This window comes from Coptis chinensis, chromosome 6 (genome assembly GCF_015680905.1).
Source record: "Coptis chinensis isolate HL-2020 chromosome 6, ASM1568090v1, whole genome shotgun sequence".
Taxonomy (NCBI): Eukaryota; Viridiplantae; Streptophyta; class Magnoliopsida; order Ranunculales; family Ranunculaceae; genus Coptis; species Coptis chinensis.
Window position 1 is genome coordinate 86,144,198 of NC_141461.1, and position 19,733 is coordinate 86,163,930.

General features: G+C 36.2%; 1 protein-coding gene and 1 pseudogene across 2 annotated transcripts; one reads left to right on the forward strand and one right to left on the reverse strand.

Annotated features, from left to right (window-relative positions):
• The first annotated feature begins 1,058 nt into the window (after positions 1-1,058).
• Positions 1,059-9,183, forward strand: LOC147495065 (serine/threonine-protein phosphatase PP1-like; annotated as a pseudogene). Its single transcript, XR_015200420.1, has 4 exons — positions 1,059-1,328; positions 2,153-2,712; positions 3,322-3,531; positions 8,809-9,183. The product of XR_015200420.1 is annotated as a serine/threonine-protein phosphatase PP1-like (transcript).
• A 1,256-nt stretch (positions 9,184-10,439) lies between these two features.
• On the reverse strand, positions 10,440-19,352 carry LOC147495066 (CAAX prenyl protease 1 homolog). Its single transcript, XM_086569557.1, is given in 16 exon segments — positions 10,440-10,788; positions 11,140-11,205; positions 11,293-11,364; positions 12,374-12,418; positions 12,420-12,488; positions 13,820-13,912; positions 16,207-16,269; positions 17,077-17,187; positions 17,335-17,448; positions 17,861-17,959; positions 18,143-18,163; positions 18,165-18,209; positions 18,404-18,499; positions 18,595-18,679; positions 18,751-18,898; positions 19,243-19,352. Coding segments are annotated over 16 exon segments (1,275 nt in total). The 5' UTR covers positions 19,274-19,352; the 3' UTR covers positions 10,440-10,671.
• Between the last annotated feature and the right edge of the window lie 381 nt (positions 19,353-19,733).

Genomic DNA, 19,733 nt, shown 5'->3' on the forward strand with positions numbered 1-19,733 from the left:
TGTTTCAACATAATAGCATTGATTGTGGACTCGTTCAAAAGACCTACGAACATTTAAAGTTGTATTTCAATCTAGCTAATCACATTTGTTAATATATGATTGTATGATTCTGAAATATTTTTCCAACCATTAAGAAATTGCGATTGCATATTGTTGTTTTTTAGACTATAAGTTGCCCATGACTTCGTCACAATGTTTTAATTTGGTAATTTAAGTCAGTACACATACATGGTAATTTAATTTGATGTACGATTTCCATTTAAATTGTTTTGGATTATTTTAGTTGTCTCGTTCAAATGATCGTATTCAATTTAAACATTTAAACAAAACATTGCATAATTGTCAGTAATGTATGTTTAAATTATTTAATAAAATTCATATTTGTATGACTACCAATTATTATGTGATTATGTGTTTCAATTGCAATTGTTTTTTATGTGTGTTTGAAAGAACCAATGAACCATAAAGAGCTTCATGTATGCATTTTTTAAAACCTAAACCGTGCATTAGCTCATTGGTATTACTCTAATTTTGATCCTAGCTAACAAAATTTATAAATCTGTCTCTATCTTTGACATTTTATGTTAAATTTTGAAGAAAACAACATATCACCTTTTATATTAATTAAGTTGTTCCTTGACCCTATCAATCTGCCCATTCAAATTTGAATAATATATTATTTGAATTTTATCGAAATCAATCTAAACAATTTATGTGAACTACTACGGTATAAAAGAAATGACTCTTATATGAAACTTTAAATTCAGGATCAATAGTTGCAACTTAGCCCAATTATATGGGCGTTATTAATTATGAATTTATATCATATTTAAATTATGATTGCTTTATCCCATTTTAAATTTTTTGGATTTTGGAGTTCAAAATTACTTGTATAAATATCTCAAAATATTAAATTAGGTCTATTACATAAATGAATTTATATTGATCATTGTTTGTAGATGGTATTGGATTGTATCGGGATGGTGGGAATTGGCGTAAGCGTGCAAAGTAAAAATGAAGGTCACGTGCTATTGGAAAAAAATATAAAACACAAACACAATCTCTCTTTCTCTCTCTCCAGCCGCCCAAGCAATGGTATTCTCTTATTTTTCTTGAATAAACGGAGCCGTTAAATCTAACGGAAATGGCGATTGAAGAGAGTTTACTGGATGAAATCATAGCTAGACTTCTCAATGCTAAAAATGGAAGGACCCCAAGACAAGTTCAGTTAACAGAAGTTGAAATACGTCAACTTTGTCTCACCTCAAAGGAGATTTTCATTAACCAGCCTAATTTACTTGAACTCGAAGCACCTATTAAGATTTGTGGTAATCTATATAAAGTTTTTTTCTTTATGCTTTTTTTATTGCTTTTATGTAGTGGGATTTGTTTGAATTGTTTTTTTTTATAAGGGGAATGTTTGGTTATCTGATATTGTTATGTATTATGAATGAGAATGATGATGAGAGGAAGTTTGGAGAGCTATAGTGTCATTCAAACCCTACCATATTTCCTAAATTTGTTTGGGTTTGGGAGACGTTGTCATATAGTTTGAGCTTTGTTTTCTATTATGTTATTCAAACTCCAATTATGTTTCATTTTCCTTTCCTTTGACTCTTTGATGATAAGCTCATATTTAACATGTTTAGTCCCACCTGATTGTAGGAGATATTCACGTTCAATATCCTGAATAGGAATATGGATGTGTATTTAATTGATTCTATATGTTATTCAAGTAGTTTATGTTTGATATTATCAATTTTCAAGCGACTCTTGGTATTATATTCAGATCAAATGGAGATGACGGGTCATCCATTTGAGAATCTATCTCTCTAGGGGAACTTTCAATTTGGATTTCTTGCTTTTCGGGGTAGTTATAAGTTTTTTTTTTATCATTCTGGTCTTACGAAATCTAGATTAGAGTGGCAGTTTTATGCCAATCCATTGCTGTGTTGGTCTCTTTTTCATTAATATAATGACCATCATCCATCATGATGCAATTTCGATTAACCCTGAGAAAAGTCTGTTGACATAAAATTTTTCTAGCATTCTAGTTTCTGTGTAAGAGAAACTCCAATAATGTTTCATTTTCCTTTCTTTCTCTCTCTGACTATATGTCGTATATAACATGTTTATTCTCACTTGATGGCAGGTGATATACACGGCCAGTATTCTGATCTGCTCTGATTGTTTGAATATGGTGGGTTGCCTCCTGAGGCAAACTATTTGTTCTTGGGAGACTATGTAGATCGTGGTAAGCAGAGCTTAGAGACCATTTGCCTTCTCCTAGCTTACAAGATCAAGTATCCAGAGAATTTTTTTCTTCTGAGAGGCAACCATGAATGTGCTTCCATTAACCGTATATATGGGTTTTATGATGAGTGCAAGAGGAGGTTTAATGTATGGCTTTGGAAGGTATTTACTGACTGCTTCAACTGCCTACCTGTGGCGGCTCTTATTGATGAAAAGATTCTTTGCATGCATGGGGGTTTGTCTCCAGATCTGAGGAGTTTGGATCAGATTAGGAATATTGCTCGTCCAGTAGATGTGCCGGATCAGGGTTTGCTATGTGATTTGCTTTGGGCTGATCCTGACAAAGACGTCGAAGGTTGGGGAGAAAATGACAGAGGTGTATCGTATACGTTTGGACCTGACAAGGTTGCAGAGTTTCTTTCGAAACATGACCTTGATCTCATTTGCCGGGCTCACCAGGTGTGTATAACTGATGCACAGAATTGTAGAATTCTTGTTTGTTTGTTTTCAAATTTCACAAGTTGAGAAACATTTTCATCTTGGTTCTCACACTTGAAGTGAATGAGATCTAAAAGACTAGTAACTTGGGACATATTTAGTCACCCCAAGCAAAATATTTGAGGTAAGAAAGTTTTTCATAGTTCATTTTCTCTTTGATATTAGAATTCCTGTTCCATTAACATAGGATGTTTCTTCTCTTTTTTTTCTTTTTTTCCTTTGAGGCTGTGAAATTCTTTCGCAGCCTCCTCCCAACAATTGTTGATACTAGATTAATGTGTAGTAGAGACTGTAACCTTGCATTGAATGTGTTAAGCTGGACTTCTCAGTTCTGTCAAACATGTCAAGTCCACATGAGGTTTCAGTACTGTGGTTCTGTTAAGCTGCAGTAGATTGCAAGTTAGACAATCATTTGTTAAATTGTAATTTTGCCTGTCATTTAATTTTTAAGTTTGAATATCATCCATTGAAGGATTTATGGTATCATAGACAAATTTATCAATGTAAAATTGTAAATAGTTGGTAAGTTGATATCTCTTCATCTAATTATGATGTCTACAATTATCATAGGTAGTAGAAGATGGATACGAATTCTTTGCCAATCGGCAGCTGGTGACTATATTCTCTGCGCCAAATTATTGCGGCGAGTTTGACAATGCTGGTGCAATGATGAGTGTAGATGATTCGTTAATATGTTCCTTTCAGATCCTGAAGCCCTCTGATAAGAAAGGAAAAATAGGATTCGGCAACATCTCAAAACCAGGGACGCCACCTCATAAGGTACCAAACCATGATTTTTCACTGATTCAGTATGTTTTGTAAGAGGCACATAGACATCTGAATGTGGTCCATCCACTTGATGCCTAAACTGGATATATGTAATAGGCTAATACAGTAATACTTATATACATATGCCTTTTATTAGGAAGTTTTTGCAGGAGATGTTGTTTCAGAATATCAACATGCTAATAGTGTGATTCTTCCTGCTTTGCCACATATGCAAGTATTCAACCAACAATCCAAGTTGGATGTAACTTTCCTTGGGATATAGACTTCTTCCTCGCTTCCACACAATCATGCTATGAAAATAGCCTATATGGACGAAAAAGAGCAAGTATTAGGAGTTAGTTGTAAAATGAATTCATACAGCATGCTAGGTGGTGATATGCAGGTTTAGCCTTGTTGCCTTTCTTTGGTGTACGTTTCGCACCACACATGTCTTCGGACTAGATTATTGTCACATCTAAGTTTGTTATTGTCTCCCGTCTAGATTATTGCCACTTATGTGTTTCTTATTATCTAAGTTAGCTTACTCTTCTTTGAAAACGTTGAATGGTTTCTAATAGATATCCTTCCCTGTTGATTTTTTTTAGGAGATTTCTTGTATACGTATCTCATTGACTCATCCTACTCTCCATGAATAGCTATATATTTCTAAATATATAAAATACCTCTATCTACTATATACCGATCCAAAAAAAAAAAAAAAAATCTTTAGCTATCCAGAGAAACAAAAGGTTGTGGGAACTTTTCATCTGTTCTATTGGATGGACCTTGGAGGCACCATGTGGATGTCCCTAGATATGGATCTTTTTGGGGGCTTCTGTTCATACTTGGAACCCTAGCTTCCTATTAGAAGCTTGTTAGACAGTATGGATCCCTTAAAATAGATGCATAGCTTCACCCTTGAATACCTTTGTGTGATTAAGTTGAAAATATTTTCTTCATTTTATAATTTTTATTTAATTCTTTATCTATTTATAAAGGGAGGGAATCAGTTTACTCACCCTCTATACTCTTTTTTCTACTCATGCTATAGACCTTTAGGTTTCCAGATCCAACGTTTAAAGTTTAAAATGTGGCAGCGTCATGAAGCAAAATAAAATAGCATCTGGCTTGGCTCAAGATGAGCCGTGATGCATTTATCAACAGTAGACATATACCAATATTTCTCCCTCATGTCCTACCTTTCTGAACAGAGAAAAAGCCTATTCCTTCTTAAAACCTTTCTCCCTCAACTTCTCCATTAAAGTTAAACATAATCGATTAAGTTTTAGTAAAGTGGTGAAGAAAATAGGAGTATAGGGAGAGGGCAGGAAGCTAAAGAGAGATAGAAGAACTCATTCTCTAATCTCTACTTTCTGTTGTTCAAGGGTTTTTTTTACTAGAGAGTGAAAAATGAGGAAACAAATGAGTGTTGCTTATCATTAATGGACATTGAAAAGCCTGAAAATAACAGTTTTATTGAGAAAATGTAGTGCACGTGTTGGAGACAGATGAGATGTATTCTACCGTGTTAATAAATGCATGACAACACACCTTGAGCCAAGCCAGAAACTATTTTCTTTATCTTTGGCGACACTACCACATCAGCTAAATTTCAAAAGTTGGATCTAGAAATCTGACAGACTATAGCAGGAGTATGAAAAAGAGTTGGGGGGGGGTGTCCAATCCCTTCCCATTTATAAATGATTAGGCTGAAGATCTTAGGTCCTAGGTTGTAGTTGTCGTAATAAATGCCTCCTAAGTACTTGTCTAGTTAACTCTCATTGCATGATATCTAAAATTCTTCAAATGTCCTCTTCCGACAGATGAAGGGACTTGACCAGTATCATATGTAAAAAATTCGGAAAAACTGAAAATTTTACTAGTAAGGCCCATCAACATTCTGAAGGTGTCTATGACTTACATAGAGTAGTATTGTGGTTTATGAGAAGCACAACTATATGATCATCTTTTGGACTCAAGCCAGGTGGTTCCCCACAGTATTGGAGATAGAACCAAATTCCTTGACCTCGTGTCCAAGGAGAGAATAGTGTGAACTAGTAAAATGATACACGACCCAACAAGGAATAATCTTATACTCTAAGGAGATTAAAAATTTTATAAGTCGTGGAAATGTGTGACAATATGCGTTTAGTTTTGATGGGCACAACGTATATTGCACCCTCTTAAGAAGCATACTTGTGTGATTTGTTATTCTAGATCTGTGATTGGCCATGGTGGCGGCCCACTTTTTGATCCCGGTAGGTTTTATAGTAGTGTAGCAAGTAGGCAGTTTCTTATGGTGGTAATTCTTGCTTGTTGGGGGCGAAATGGTTAGAAATTAGTTTCTAATGTTCTACTAGTCACTAAATCTTGCTGGTGTGCACTAGGGAGACTCTTTAGGATGACTTGTTGACTCTGTTAATTAAGTATACTAGCGGTGGTGCCTCCTTTTAGTATACTACCAAAATTTCTTTTAGTAAAACTTGTTAAAACAAGTTTCTACACTATTGTTTTGGAACCCATATTAATTGGGAAATCTTATAGAAAAACTTATAAATAAAGAAACCAAACTTATGGCTTAATTATTAAATCTTGCAATCGTCATACATGATAACAATTACAATATGACCCAATTTATCTGGATTTGTCAACGGTATTAGGAAAACATGTTAGTTAATGAAAAAATGTGGGAAATAATCAAATCTTATGTTAAGTGCATGATTTTACTATCATTTTAGTCGAACAAAAACGTTGGGAGGTAAAAGAGGTGGTTAAGAAGCCTATGAGCAAGGATGAGAAAGAGATTGATACAATATGGGAACAGATGGGGAGCAAATGCCAACCCTAGCAGGAAGAAATTGGGGAAACTGGTTGATGACTTCATGCAAATGGAGGAATAGATTGGTGGAGGTAACTGAGAAAAGTGATGGTGGTGAGTTTGACAAGGAAGAGGAAAATGAATGGAAACTAGAGCAACCTCAGGGGCTTATGGTATTACACTATGGAGGAGCATTATGAATGGGTGGATTTTTTTTCTTCCAAAAGGGGTTATTCTATTACTAGGTGAGAATGGTTCCATATGTTTTTGGCATGAAACATGGCTAAGAGAGAGAGATCACTTTGTGAGCAATACGTCGTTATCTATCATATCGTGGCAAACAAAGATGCCAAGGGTAGGAGATTATACTAGAAGAAGTGTGAATGGGAAGTTACATTGAGAAGGAGTTTAAATGATTGGGGGGTATATATATAGTTTTGTTAACTTGTCAGGCACTATTTATCAAGAGGGGATAAGTATGGCGAAGAAGATGGCCGCCTTTGGAGGTGGGATAAAAGCAAAATATTCACGATGAATCTATGTATGGGGTTCTTGCCAAGAATTATGGGAGAAGAGTGTTGAAACCCCAAGAGGTTATAACGGATTTTCCATTTAGGAGGATTTAGATGCCTTCTATTCATTTAAAAGGTAGCATTCTTCACTTGGATGGCGATTCTAAACGACATTGATAATAAATGCCCTTTTCTAGAGGATTGGAGAGGATGTGGATCATATCTTCATCCAGTGTTCTCTTGCTAAGAAGATGTGGGAGGTACTTTTCGCTTTGTTCAACAAGCCTTGGACACCGTCAACTATAATTGAGGGTGCATTTGGGGACGTCATAAAATATGCTCTATTGCCAAAGTCACAAGGTGGATTGTGGAGCACCTACGTAGAGCAATCGTTTGGGTTTTGTGGAATGAAAGAAATCTGAGAATTTTTTAGCAAAAGACTAAGGAAGCATTTAAAATCTTGTTGAAGATCAAGGAAGTACTCTACAATTGGTCTAGAGGTGTAGCGGATTTGAAGTACTTAAGATTTCAAGACATGGTGTGTAATTGAGATAAAATTGTAATGTGACCTTGAAGGGTATTTTTTTGTTGCATAATCTTGTAGTTAATATAAAAAGGGTTTCTAATTGTAGTTTTGGTGGTCCAGTGACTCTTTTGAAGCGAACGCTTGCTTTATTAACATGCTTTTCTAAAGCGGTTTCTATATCCTAATAAGCTATTTCATATTCTCTGGGTTATTGTTTAACATGAGTAGAAAGTTGATGATTTTCTACTAGTTCAGTTACTATTAAGAATATGCTTTTGTAGTACTATTTTCCAGCTACTGTATTTTCCCGAATTAGGCCTAACAAAATATTGGTGACATGGCCTCACATATTTCTTGGGTTGTATGCTTTAACTATTGGGTTAACTAGTATTACCCCCCCACTAGATGAGCCAATTAGGATTTCCCCCCTACTAGATGGGAAATTAGGGTCTCCCCCCTAAATACACACAAAAAAAAAGTCAAAGTGGGTTGACCGATTTTTTTTGTGTGTATTTAAGGGAAGACCCTAATTTCCCATCTAGTGGGGAAACCTAATTTTCATCTAGTGGGGTAATACTAGTTCACCCTTAACTATTTGACTTTTATATACATACGTGGTGGAAAAGTTTGGATTTGAGGGACAAACTCATGGCTACAATTGGTGAAACAAGTTTGTTCGAGAAACAAGCTCTAGGTTACAATCCAATGTGGTTTTTTGTTTTATTTGGGATTCTGACTTCTTAATGAGAAGCTTAATCAGGGGTTCTGACTTCTGAGCTGGCATACAGGACAGTTTTTTTTTTATTTTTATTTTTTTTAATAGTTTGAATAATCCATTGGTTTTGCTTTGGAAAGGAAAAGTAGAGGCAATTTAGTTGCTCCATGGCATAGGAAGAGCTTTTAGGTTTAGCTGTTAGATGTGGCGGGACACTGTTGTGCAAATTTAAGAACTAGTGCCCTGTTTTAAAATGAAGGAGGCAATGACTGTCTAAAAGATTATGGTGATTAATTGGTGACACTTTTCTGGCAAGTCGGGAATGTCATAACAAATTTATCAGAATAATTTCTTTTGAATTTCAGATTTACAAGCAAGATTTGGGCGTGACGTGAATGTGAGCGATTTTTAACATATATATTTCAGTTTGTTTTAATTACCTTGCTTCTTGTTTGCGTGCCTATGGAAGAGAAATTGAGTTGGTTGTTTGACTGTTATGGGGTTCATGTGGTCTCAAGTACCCTTTTGGGAGGCAGATCTTGCCAACACTTGTGAGGATGTCTATCATCAGTTGTCATTTCTTCTATACTCAATTAATATTTCTTTTAATTGATGCAAGACATAAGAGAGAGAACTTTGCCATAAGTGCGTTGCTGCATGGTCAGATTTCTTCTGCTTGTACTAAGATTTTATTTTATTTTATTCTTTTACTTTCTAGGGTGGAAAGGGATGATTCATGAGCCTCAATACATACCACTGGGTTAGTGTGCACCTGTGCTGGTTGATATCTCATTTTCTTAAGAGGTTGTTGCTTGAATATTTGAGATACTTGGCATAATTCTTCAATCAGAGAATTCTGTCTTTACCTCTTTTCTTTTACTTACCAGAGGAGCAGATATACAAAAAGCAAGTTTTCTTCCAAAATCGTCCAGGATTGTTATGACAGTTATTTAAGTGCCATTTTGTACTACTCTCTTCGTGTGTAAATTAGTTTCAAAACAATCAGGCAGTCATGCTAATTGTAATGATTTCGATAGTTTAAGTTGATGGTTTTCGACTTCCTAATCAGTTACTTTTTGATTTTTGAGTGTAACCTATGAGTGTAATGTTGTGCCTCATGTTTACTGTGATATGTCAGGACTCTTCTGTATGACCTTTTTGGAGTGTTGCCGAAGCTACTCCCAAGAGTAGTGAAAGCTATTATGATTTAAGCTATTATAAGATTGAGAAACTACGTTTTGTAAAGAATTTTCGAACAAGCAGCCACTTTCCAAAGCGGTGTCTGATTAATTGGACAATGTTAATTCAAAAGTTAGATGCGCTGCAGTAATTTCCAAAAAACCAGGAGAAATGGGAAAAATACTAGAGCTAGAGAGGGAAATACTAGGCAGACCAAGAATGATTACAGCGGAGGTAACGGTGTATCTGATACTCTAATTGCATATGCAGGGTATGTAGGTACAGTGTTTCGCATGGGAGACCTGTTTGTCCTGTTGGCAGTAGTAGGAAATGCACCACCCAACTTGCACTCTCTATTGTATAACCTTCTATACTGAGAAACTTCGTTCTGACCCAACAGTTTAGAGAAGGCGTCCCAGTTGGGCCAAACTAATTTAATGGAGATGCAGTGGATTTACCCCTGTACCTCCCGCATGCAAAGCGGGCACTCTCTACCATTTGAGCTACATCCCAGTTGGGCCAAGCCAGTACTCCACAATTTGTTCTGAACGAGTTCGTCAATAAAAGTGCCAGTTATTTGCTTGGCAGCAACACAAACTAAAACTTAGTCACAGCTCAGTTAATGTGATTTTAGGAAATGTAAAATATTTGGGCTATGATACTAGTATACTACGTGGCAGTGGGGAGTGAGCGGAGCTGCGGGGGGAAAGAGAGTTGGGTGATGCGGGGGAGAGAGAGATGGGTGAAGGAGAAAGGGTATTGGGGGCGCAGAAAAAATGAGAGAGAAGTTGAGGACAGACAGACAGAAACCAACCAACTTGGTTTTTGTCCGCAACCCCTCCCCCTTCTGCCAAGATCTTCGCTCCGATTCGATAATCAGCAAACAGCGCAAGGAGCAGAAAATTTTGACAAGTCTCATTCCAAATAATATTAGCATTCGCAAATACACTGGAGCGTTCATGTGGACGTTTCTCTGACCACAAGCCTTCATGTAGGGAACATTTCAGTGTCTTATATCCCTTTCGCATCAAACCAGCAAAAGACAAAGTTAATTGCATTAATTTGTTTCGCTTTCAGACCATTTCTAGGATGACAAACATTATATGTAGGCAGTACCTAAAGGCTTGAAATTATGCTATGAACGAAAAATATGACATTAGCGGGTGGAAGTGGTATTTAAAGATTCTTTTCGTTTAGCATTATAAGTATCCCAAAAGTTACAGCCTAACATGAATACCTGAAATGGTTTCTATGGAGAATGTAAATATATAATACTGATTTCATACATTTGAATATCCAAGTTGATTGGAGAGAAAGGGAAAAAGGGCTAATGGCACACAAACAACTCAATTTGTGCTCATCAGTCTGCTAGTAAAACTTCTGAGAGGGTCATATTGTATAGTCAATCTGTTTTCTTATCGGATTCATCAATGGCAGCCAATCTCTCAACAAGTGGAGGATGTGAGTAATGGTAAGCTGAATACCAAGGATCTGTGTTCATGGCCGACAGATTTTCTTCCTGAAAGCATTGAAAGAGTGATTAGAAGCTTAACCACATACAAAACTAACATATATATGAAAGAGCCTGCAGCATGCAAGACTTTTACTTTTACTTTTTATTTTTTATGTACTTTTTTTCCCTTGCTATATTCCCATGACACAACTGGATATGGAATCATCGACATGGGAATGGTGGACCGTGGATAATAGTCTCATAATCCATAAACCTATACATATATCCACTTCCCTCCATCACATGCAAAACCTAGGGCTGTAGCTTGTTCTTTATCGGTTTCTATTCAGAGGATATACGGAGAAGACAACCTAAACACCATTTTAATGATAGATGAGCAGAACAGTGGATATTCACCTGCAATTTCACAAGGCCTGCTCGAAGTGGTTTTCCATATCCTAGCTTCTTAGCAAAAGCATCAGCCTGAAAATTCAGCAGAAAACACCAATAATATTTATAGTGCCTCGTATCAAACGGAAAAATTTGTTCACAGTAGAGTGAAAGCTCTACCTGAAACTCAAAAGCCCGGCTGACTAGATTAAGACAAAAGCTCACAAGATGCTGGATCGGGGTAACAATGTGCTGAGAAAAAAGAAATTTGTAGGAAATAAGTTAAGAGTGAGAGAGTAATTCCAGGAAATAGGAAATCAGTTCTACGTTGACAATCATACATCAATGTTCAGTTATTTTCCCTGAATCAAATATTATATTGAAATCGTAGAAAGTACTAAAAAAAACTTTATTAAATAAAATAGCTCAAGAATAATTCACAGAATGGTGAAAAACAAGGACTCAAAAAAAGAAAACAGAAGGAAGTACAAATTCAATGCAGCCTGGTACAAAAAACACAGCTCCAATTCAACTTAGTGTATCAGCATGCCTAATGCAATCATATTAGAATCTAAAGTAAGCATTGAGATTTGAGGGTCTTTAGCAAATAAAAATGAGATCAAAGGCTCAAGGAAACAGCATTCTATACCGACACTATTTCTACCTACTTTTTCTACTCGCTACTTAGATACTGTTGATTTGCATTGTGATACACATGGGTGCGTATCTCAAAACAAATCAACAATCGTCAATTAGTAATGCATACTGAAAGTAGGCAGAAAAATAGGCAAGGATAGAATTACTGCTCACTTAAAATAGACAAGTTCGAGACTAAATATGCCTGACATAAAACCATGTATAAGGTGCTTTGTTATGTAAAGAAAGAATGTATCAAATTAAAGTGTATGTTGTGCAAGATGTCAGAACTAAATTAGATGGAAAAATCATAAACTAGTGTGCTTAAGAACCCAAACTAATGAATTTAAAAGAAAAAGTTAAAAGTTTGAAATGGAGAGTGGTTTAAGAGTTCACCGCTACACATTTAATAAGCAGAAATTTGCTAGTTGGGAGTTGTCCTGGACCTTTTGAGGTTATTCAAAGCAAATGCAGGGTCTAAAACTAAAACTATATAGGGCTACTCTCTAAGTTCTCAAGGGGTATTAAAACCTTGGATTCTAATGTCTAGTTTTGATTTATTTATTTTTATTTAATCTAGTTCTATTTTTCTGTGTCGCAACTAAATGGAAAAAGCATATAATACCTGGAAAAGGATGAGCCCAATGAGAAGTGGCTGGGAGTCAAAACCCAAAACTTTGAAATAGGTCCTTTGAGTTCCTTACCAGAGTATAGCCTCCAAATTGCAATAATGTGAGGAACTGCATGAGAAGGGAGCAAGATGAAAGTGGAGATGACAAGACGAAAACTGATTATTGCAATATATGAACAACCATAGAAAACAATTACACAACATTTGGCGAATATTATCAATATACTTCGTATTCCAAGTTATTGGGATGTGGTTATAAAATAGTTCAGCACTGTACTTCAAATCTGGTGTTTGTAAGTGTTGAAATATTCCAAAAATCGGTTCTTCAGATTTTCTCACATCTTATCAAACTCACATCCAATATTTAATTTCGCCTATTTCAAGATTTTCTTCTATTTTGAACAGCAGTTGGAGGAATAATATGATTAATTTGGGAGTTCTCCAGAATATGACTGAAAACCACAAGTTACTATAATCAAGTTTCAAATAGATCACTTCCAGTCAACATCATCCATATATATTCCCCTAATCAGAAACCACACTTCATTCTTATTTGGATTAGGATGCTCAATAGGATCTAAAAACTAGACCAATGCTTATAGGCCCCCAAAGGAACAGTAAGGAGGTCCGCACAAATCCATACAACTCCTTGGGGGACCCTGTTCTCTGTAGCCATAAATCCAATACATGTGATTTTGTAAAAGAGGAGCAAAACACCAAAAGATAATCCATTTTTGCCTCAGAGCATAATAGATTGGTGTGGATTGATCGGCAAACATCGAATTTGGTAACCACTAACCACAAATATCTGTTGTTGTGTGTTTCACATCCTTCTTGATTTTGTTGTTATTGCTAACAATACTCGTCACTATTCCTAACAGGTGTTGCACATGCAATGTATGGCCACCCCTTTCCAATCAGTCTTGGGATTACATGGACAACCCCTAGGATCAAGGAGTCGTATTCAAATATGTATCCCTTTAAATTAGGATTTGCCAAACACCATCTCTTTTTGACAGCTTGTGTTGGTAGAAGAAACAGACTTTTTGAGGGATATTGAACTCACATCTTATCAAACAGCAAGGTGGCAATGCAAATTATTGTACCTCCTTTGTTAGGAAGCTGAAATGTTTGAGATCTAGAGATCTCTTTTAGAGAATGGATGGAACCTACTGATCTCTGGTGTAAAGGGTGCTTTCTGCCTTTATTGGAAGCTTTCACTACATTTTCCCCATGTCTTTTTACGTGTAATTACTTTCAATTCCCTTCATTTCTAAATTTCTTTTAACAAGTGAAATCAATAAAAGATGACTTGTTCCAACGAGATGCCCAATTTCTGAACTCAGACTGTTCAAACATCTCAACATGCAGAGGAAATTATATAGCCGCAAAATACAAGAACTGAGGAAATATTTCAGTAAGAGCTGTACAATACCATACCTGTACAGCAACAAATTGATACATTGTATGCCTAAGTTTCCAGTGCCCCAACTCATGGGCAATGACAGCAACAACTTCCTCTTCATCTTTGCACTGTAAAAGAGAACTTGTTTAGCTAGATCAATTAAATTTAGTCAGAACAACAGAAAAATTATGGTATTGCATGCACATCGACAAAGTACACAAGTGCATAAACGAATAATGGCCATTAAGCTCCAGGGAAAGGAGAGCTGCAGTGCATAAACAGGATACAAGTAGCTAATCAGGAACAATTTAACAAAGCATGAATGATAGGTGCCAAACTTATAGGCTAAGCAGTGAATGTCCAAAAAGGGAGGGTTTCTAGGGGCATGTATACAAAAACACATAAACAAACTCATGATTGTTAGTGCATTTCTAAGTTTTAGATTTGGCTAACTTTATGTACATATGATCTTCCAACTACTTTAAACATTGTCACAAAAAATTATTCAAATCCAAAACTTGTAACCCCATCAAATGTAGTCAACATTGTGAACCGTTCATTTCACGATTCTTGATACTATATTTGGTAAGTTTAGAATTTTTTGATTATTTGTGACAACATTTAGAATAGTTAGGAGATCATATCTACAAAAAATTAGCCTAATCTAAAACTTATAAATGCTCTAACGAATTTGAGTTTGTTTACATGTTTTTATAACATGTCCCTAGAACCCCTCCCAAAAACCATGTCAGCTGCATCATTTTCCAAATAGAAAACAAAGTTAGAGATACTACCACATACACCTCAAAACTAACAAGATATTTACTAACTTTTTTTCTTCTTTTAAAAAAAAAAAATCTTTTTAAAGCAACAAGATATTTATCCATCTAACTACGCAGTTTAGGACACTTTTATTTTTATTGGAAAAGTTGAACTTCATTAAAATCAAAACAAAAACTATGTTGAGAGAACCTACAAGACTACACCAAATGATTGCTAACGGAACTATACTCCAATTTTTTTGGTCACTTGAAAAGAGAGGTCCTAAACGCCAATAAGTAAAAACATCCACCACCCGACCAGGACTAACCCAATAAAACTCAGATTCCCCATGGAACTCTGACCAGATTTTCCAGGAAAAAGGACAACATAAACATACATGGTTTTCCAACTCCCAGACATTGGAACAAAAGAGGCAATGATCAAATAACTGAGTACTGCCCATAAATTTCTATTCCAAAGACTATCAATACTAAGGGTTTGATTCAAAGCAGCAAAGCAAACGGCAAAAAAAAAAAAGAACCGTGGTGCACCAGATTCTAGTCCGCACTTTAATGAGGAAAGAAAGGGTCCTTATTATCTTCAAGGATTTTCCCAAATATGAAGCATGCCAAACTAGTTATGCTCCTCAAAATAATGCAAGGCCTGGAGCTGATCCACTTCTATGTACCCGGGCATGTCTGCCACATAGAGCTGCCCCTTTGGATGAAAAATGAAAGGCTATTGACATGTATTGATTATGATGAGCTAATGATATGTTTTAATTATCGATATTTATATTTTCCGTGTTGATAGGATGAAGCAGTTCCAGCAGAACCACAAGCTTCTAACAGCATATCGCAGGGAAGAGTGGTCGAAGGTGAACTTTAACTTTTCATGCTCCCAAGTCCTAAAATGCAGGAACATAATCCTATCAGGCTACAGAAAAGACAATAGGAGAGCTTAGAATAGGCTATTGAAGCTTTGCATCATGGACTATTAGACCCCTAAATAAGATGACACTCCCACTCTGATATCGTGCTCACACACTTCAAAGATGATACAATACTACTGCATAAGCTCCATCTGGCTAACCATAAAAACCCTAGCTAATCAACTCGCTAATTTTGGCAGATTACCTTAAGTGACAACTTGTGAACACTCTTCCTATCGAACCATTAATTTCATTTCATGGTGTCCCTGTCATGTGTCATCTAGTTCACAGAGTGATGCTGCCAGCTCAATGCTGAGTTTGCTTGTACAGAACATATGCTCAGGTAGCAAAATACGGGACCTGTGCAGTAAAAGGCGCAAGCACATGCACTAGCTAGGATTCGGATTGACCTTCTCCATTGGGTGCAAGCCCAGGGGAAGCATGCTCAAGGCACAACCAGTTAGTTTATACACGCTGGGCGTAGGCGGGTCTAGGCAAGCCTTTGACTGCCTAGTGTGGGATCAACCTTTATATTAAGAGTAGCCACATATTCTCTTCCTTGCTTGATCACATGTTGGAATTCAAAGTTCACCAACTCAATAGCTGGGACGAGGCTCATGAGGCAATGATACTGATAAACTGACTACTTTATGATATTTAAACAAGAATACAACATAAATATAACTTTCCATGACAATTTAAGAGATCGTTTTAAGAAGGCGATCATACCTGTTGAATCAATGTATCATAAAGTACTATACGCTTGTTGTTGAAAAATCCATACATGTAAGCCTGTGGAGGTATTAATCATATAAGTTGAAACACCAAAAAGGATCACACAACCACAGAAAATCCAACCCAACAAGATATATAAATGACAACGAAATAAACAAGATGATGAACATCAATTCCTAATATGGCCTTTGTTTTTCTTCCTCCAGCCTACTAACAGGTTCTTTCAAAATCGATTAAGACCTTAACAGCCTCCAGGCTCTCAAACAATAGGGTGGAGGGATGTATCTCATTCGCCAACCCAAGCTATACCGCCACTTCCTAGATGTCCTACACACCCCAAGCATGAAATGGCAAACCCAAGATAATACCTATCTCGGAAATTCTTTTCTAATATGTTACAACACATCGTCCATGGAAGAAACCGGATGGAGAAGCCTTGAAAGATTAACTCCTTGATACCCAGCAACATCTCTCACTTGGACTTAATTCAATTGATTGATAATTAGCAGACTTGGATGCACCTCTTATAGTGCATCTACTATTATCTCAGTGTCTCACCCACCCCCCAGATATCCACGAAGTTGTTCCTTCGTCTGCTTATTGATGCCAAATTTACCCTCAGTTCCTCATCCTTCCACCCAATGTATGACCAATTGCAAGTACCCAAGCCCGCAATTTCATATCTTTTTTCACATCCAAAAGGACCAAAAAAATCATCAGACCTAAAACGCTTTGAACATTTGTCTTGAAAGTGACTTTTGAAAAATGGTGCAAAACACAATGGTGGTAAGGGAAACATTCAATGTGTTACAAAAACAGTCATGGTACAACAAACAAAGATAAGAGTCTAGGTTGTATTCTCACATTGCTATGGCTTGACCTTGTAGATCCATCAACAACAAAGAGCTTCTTTAGAGGAAATTTGAGGGAGGAAGCGAGATTCTCAATTTTCTGTCTGAGTTCCCCTTCAGGGAGCTATTGCAAAAAAAAGAAAAAAAAAAAGAAGGAAACATGAAGTTAAATATTAACTGAAAACAACAACAAATGCAATTTACACTGACTTTTTATCATTAAATATTTAAATCAACCGAAACATCCAAAAAGAAGAAAAATATAACTCACTGGAGTGAACTTGTTGAAAAGTGGAGCTATTAGAATTGGATATACTGTCATCATCACAATTGACAGAACAAACGTAAAAGCCCAAAGATAGATGGCTAAGTAGGGGCCTCCTTTCTGTAGCAATACACTAATATAAGTATATAGTTCAAACAAAGAAAGCGTGCAGTAGGAAGTAAAGAACTGAAGTAAGCAAAGAGTAAAGACTTCTTCAATCAACAGCTTCGCTCCATTGCAAATGCAGCATTGTAACTGAACAGGCTTTCTCTTAAACGGATTGTCCGTTTACGGAGATGTTATATAATGTCTTGCACAGCTTATATAGTGTCATATATAAGCATAAATTAAAAAGTTAATACACATAAATTAAAAAAGTGGTTCAAGACACTCTATAAACTGTTCACGACACTATATAAGCTGTTCAAAACACATGTCCGTAAACGGACTAGTCCGTTTAAGAGAAAGCTTGTGTAACTGACATATAGTTCTTTAAATAGCAAAAAAAGAGAGAGAGAGAGAGAGGTGGTACCTGCATTATCACAATCAATGCAGCAATAATTGGTGGTCCGATAACAATAGAAAGTAAGATTCCTTTGATCATGTCCCTAAAGAACAGCCATACCGTTTGCTGGGACAAAATATAGCCCATGAAGAAAATGAGAGAAGGAAGTTACATAAAATGTAATTGATACTTCCAGTGATTATATATAAATGTAAATGCAATGAAACCATCAACACATAAAATAATGCAGGAGCATAGCAAAAACATTAACTGCTCCTGCATCAGAAAGACCAAAACAACAATACGCACTTTGTTGAAACCATGTAAACTCCTCAATAACAAATGTTGAGTATAAGGAAAATGGCAAGTCAGTGATCTGCCAAGTAGATTAAAAACAATATTAGCATCAGTGGATTGAAATGCATTGTCTATGAAGGGATGGAACTGAAGGTATTTAACTACTTTTCAATCAAAGTATATTTCAAAACTCATAAAACATCAATGCTATTTGAAAGCTACACTGCTTAAGTGACAAGAAAACCAAAACAAGTGAAGTCACTTGTATCACACCTGTGACCAGATCATAAGAACTCCTAGGAATGCAAGTGTATGAATTATCTCATTTTCCGCATTGAGGCCAGCATACACCAGAAAGTCTCCTGCTTTCTGCAAACAAAAGTAGCAGCTCAAAGACATAATAACGCACCTGAGAATGGAACGACAAGAGGTTGATTTAGAGTGAATGCTGCAATTTTACTTACTTTCCAAAACAAAGGCAATACAGCAAATGATAAGATTGAAGCCTCCATTAATATGGTTACTGCTTCATGAACAAAGTGGAAGTAGCTGAAAAAAAAACATGTTTAGTTATAGAATTGTTAAGCTATCACCAAAAGAGGAGTCATTAGGCAAAGAACCTTTTATCGAGGCTGTAAGATCTCGATTTTTCAAACTTTTCCTGACTAATGACTCCTTCTAAAGTCTTAGGAAGCTTTGGCAGTTTCAGAGCAGCATGTTGCCTCAAATCCAAATATGTCTCGAAAAAATACAAAACGATCATAAATCCTGCAAGTAAAGAAATAAAGAAAACAATCAGGCACTAATAAGTCTAGAAAAAAAATTCAAACTTACACTTACGATACTACGACCCAATAGAATCTTATTCCTTGACCTAAGTTGTCAACTATATATTCCCCCGTCCTTAATGTCTTAATCAACAGTGCATAAGAAGAGTAAGTGTGATATCCCTATTTTTCAAACTTGTCCACTAATCAAAACTACATTAAAAACTAAGCTTCTAAAACAACATTTAAGCAAAAACCATCAAGAGAAATAATTTCACTACACAAACGAACTTTACAATATATATATATATATAAAAAAATAGATTTTGAGGACGGCCAACTTACCAACAACAGCTTCCAAATACGGAAACCCCATTTCAAGATTGATTGAGTTGAACGGTGTGTGTGTGTGTGTGTGTTTGAAGAAAAGAGGAAGGGTTTGTTTTTTGGTTGAATGATTAGTTCAAAACTTAAAGGTCAAACTAGACTTTTCAACTTCTGTAAGTGAGCTGGGTTTATGGGCCTAAGCCCATTCGAATTGGTTTGGACTCAACTTTTTTTCAAACTCGAATCACAAATACAGTGAACGTCCTACAACTAGTATAATTCTAAGGCAGTGGGAGGTGGCGGAGCGGAGGAAAGTAGAGGAGAGAGAGAGAGAGAAAATGAGAGATTGAGGGATGTAAACATACCAAACTATATTTTGGGATAGCGTATCCCCACCCTTCCCAAAAATATTTGCTCTCGCTCACTTGATTAATTAGGTTCCTATCAATTCACGAGGGGTTCTTTGTTGCATGGTTTATGGCCCCTAGAATGAGATAGGAGCCACAAAA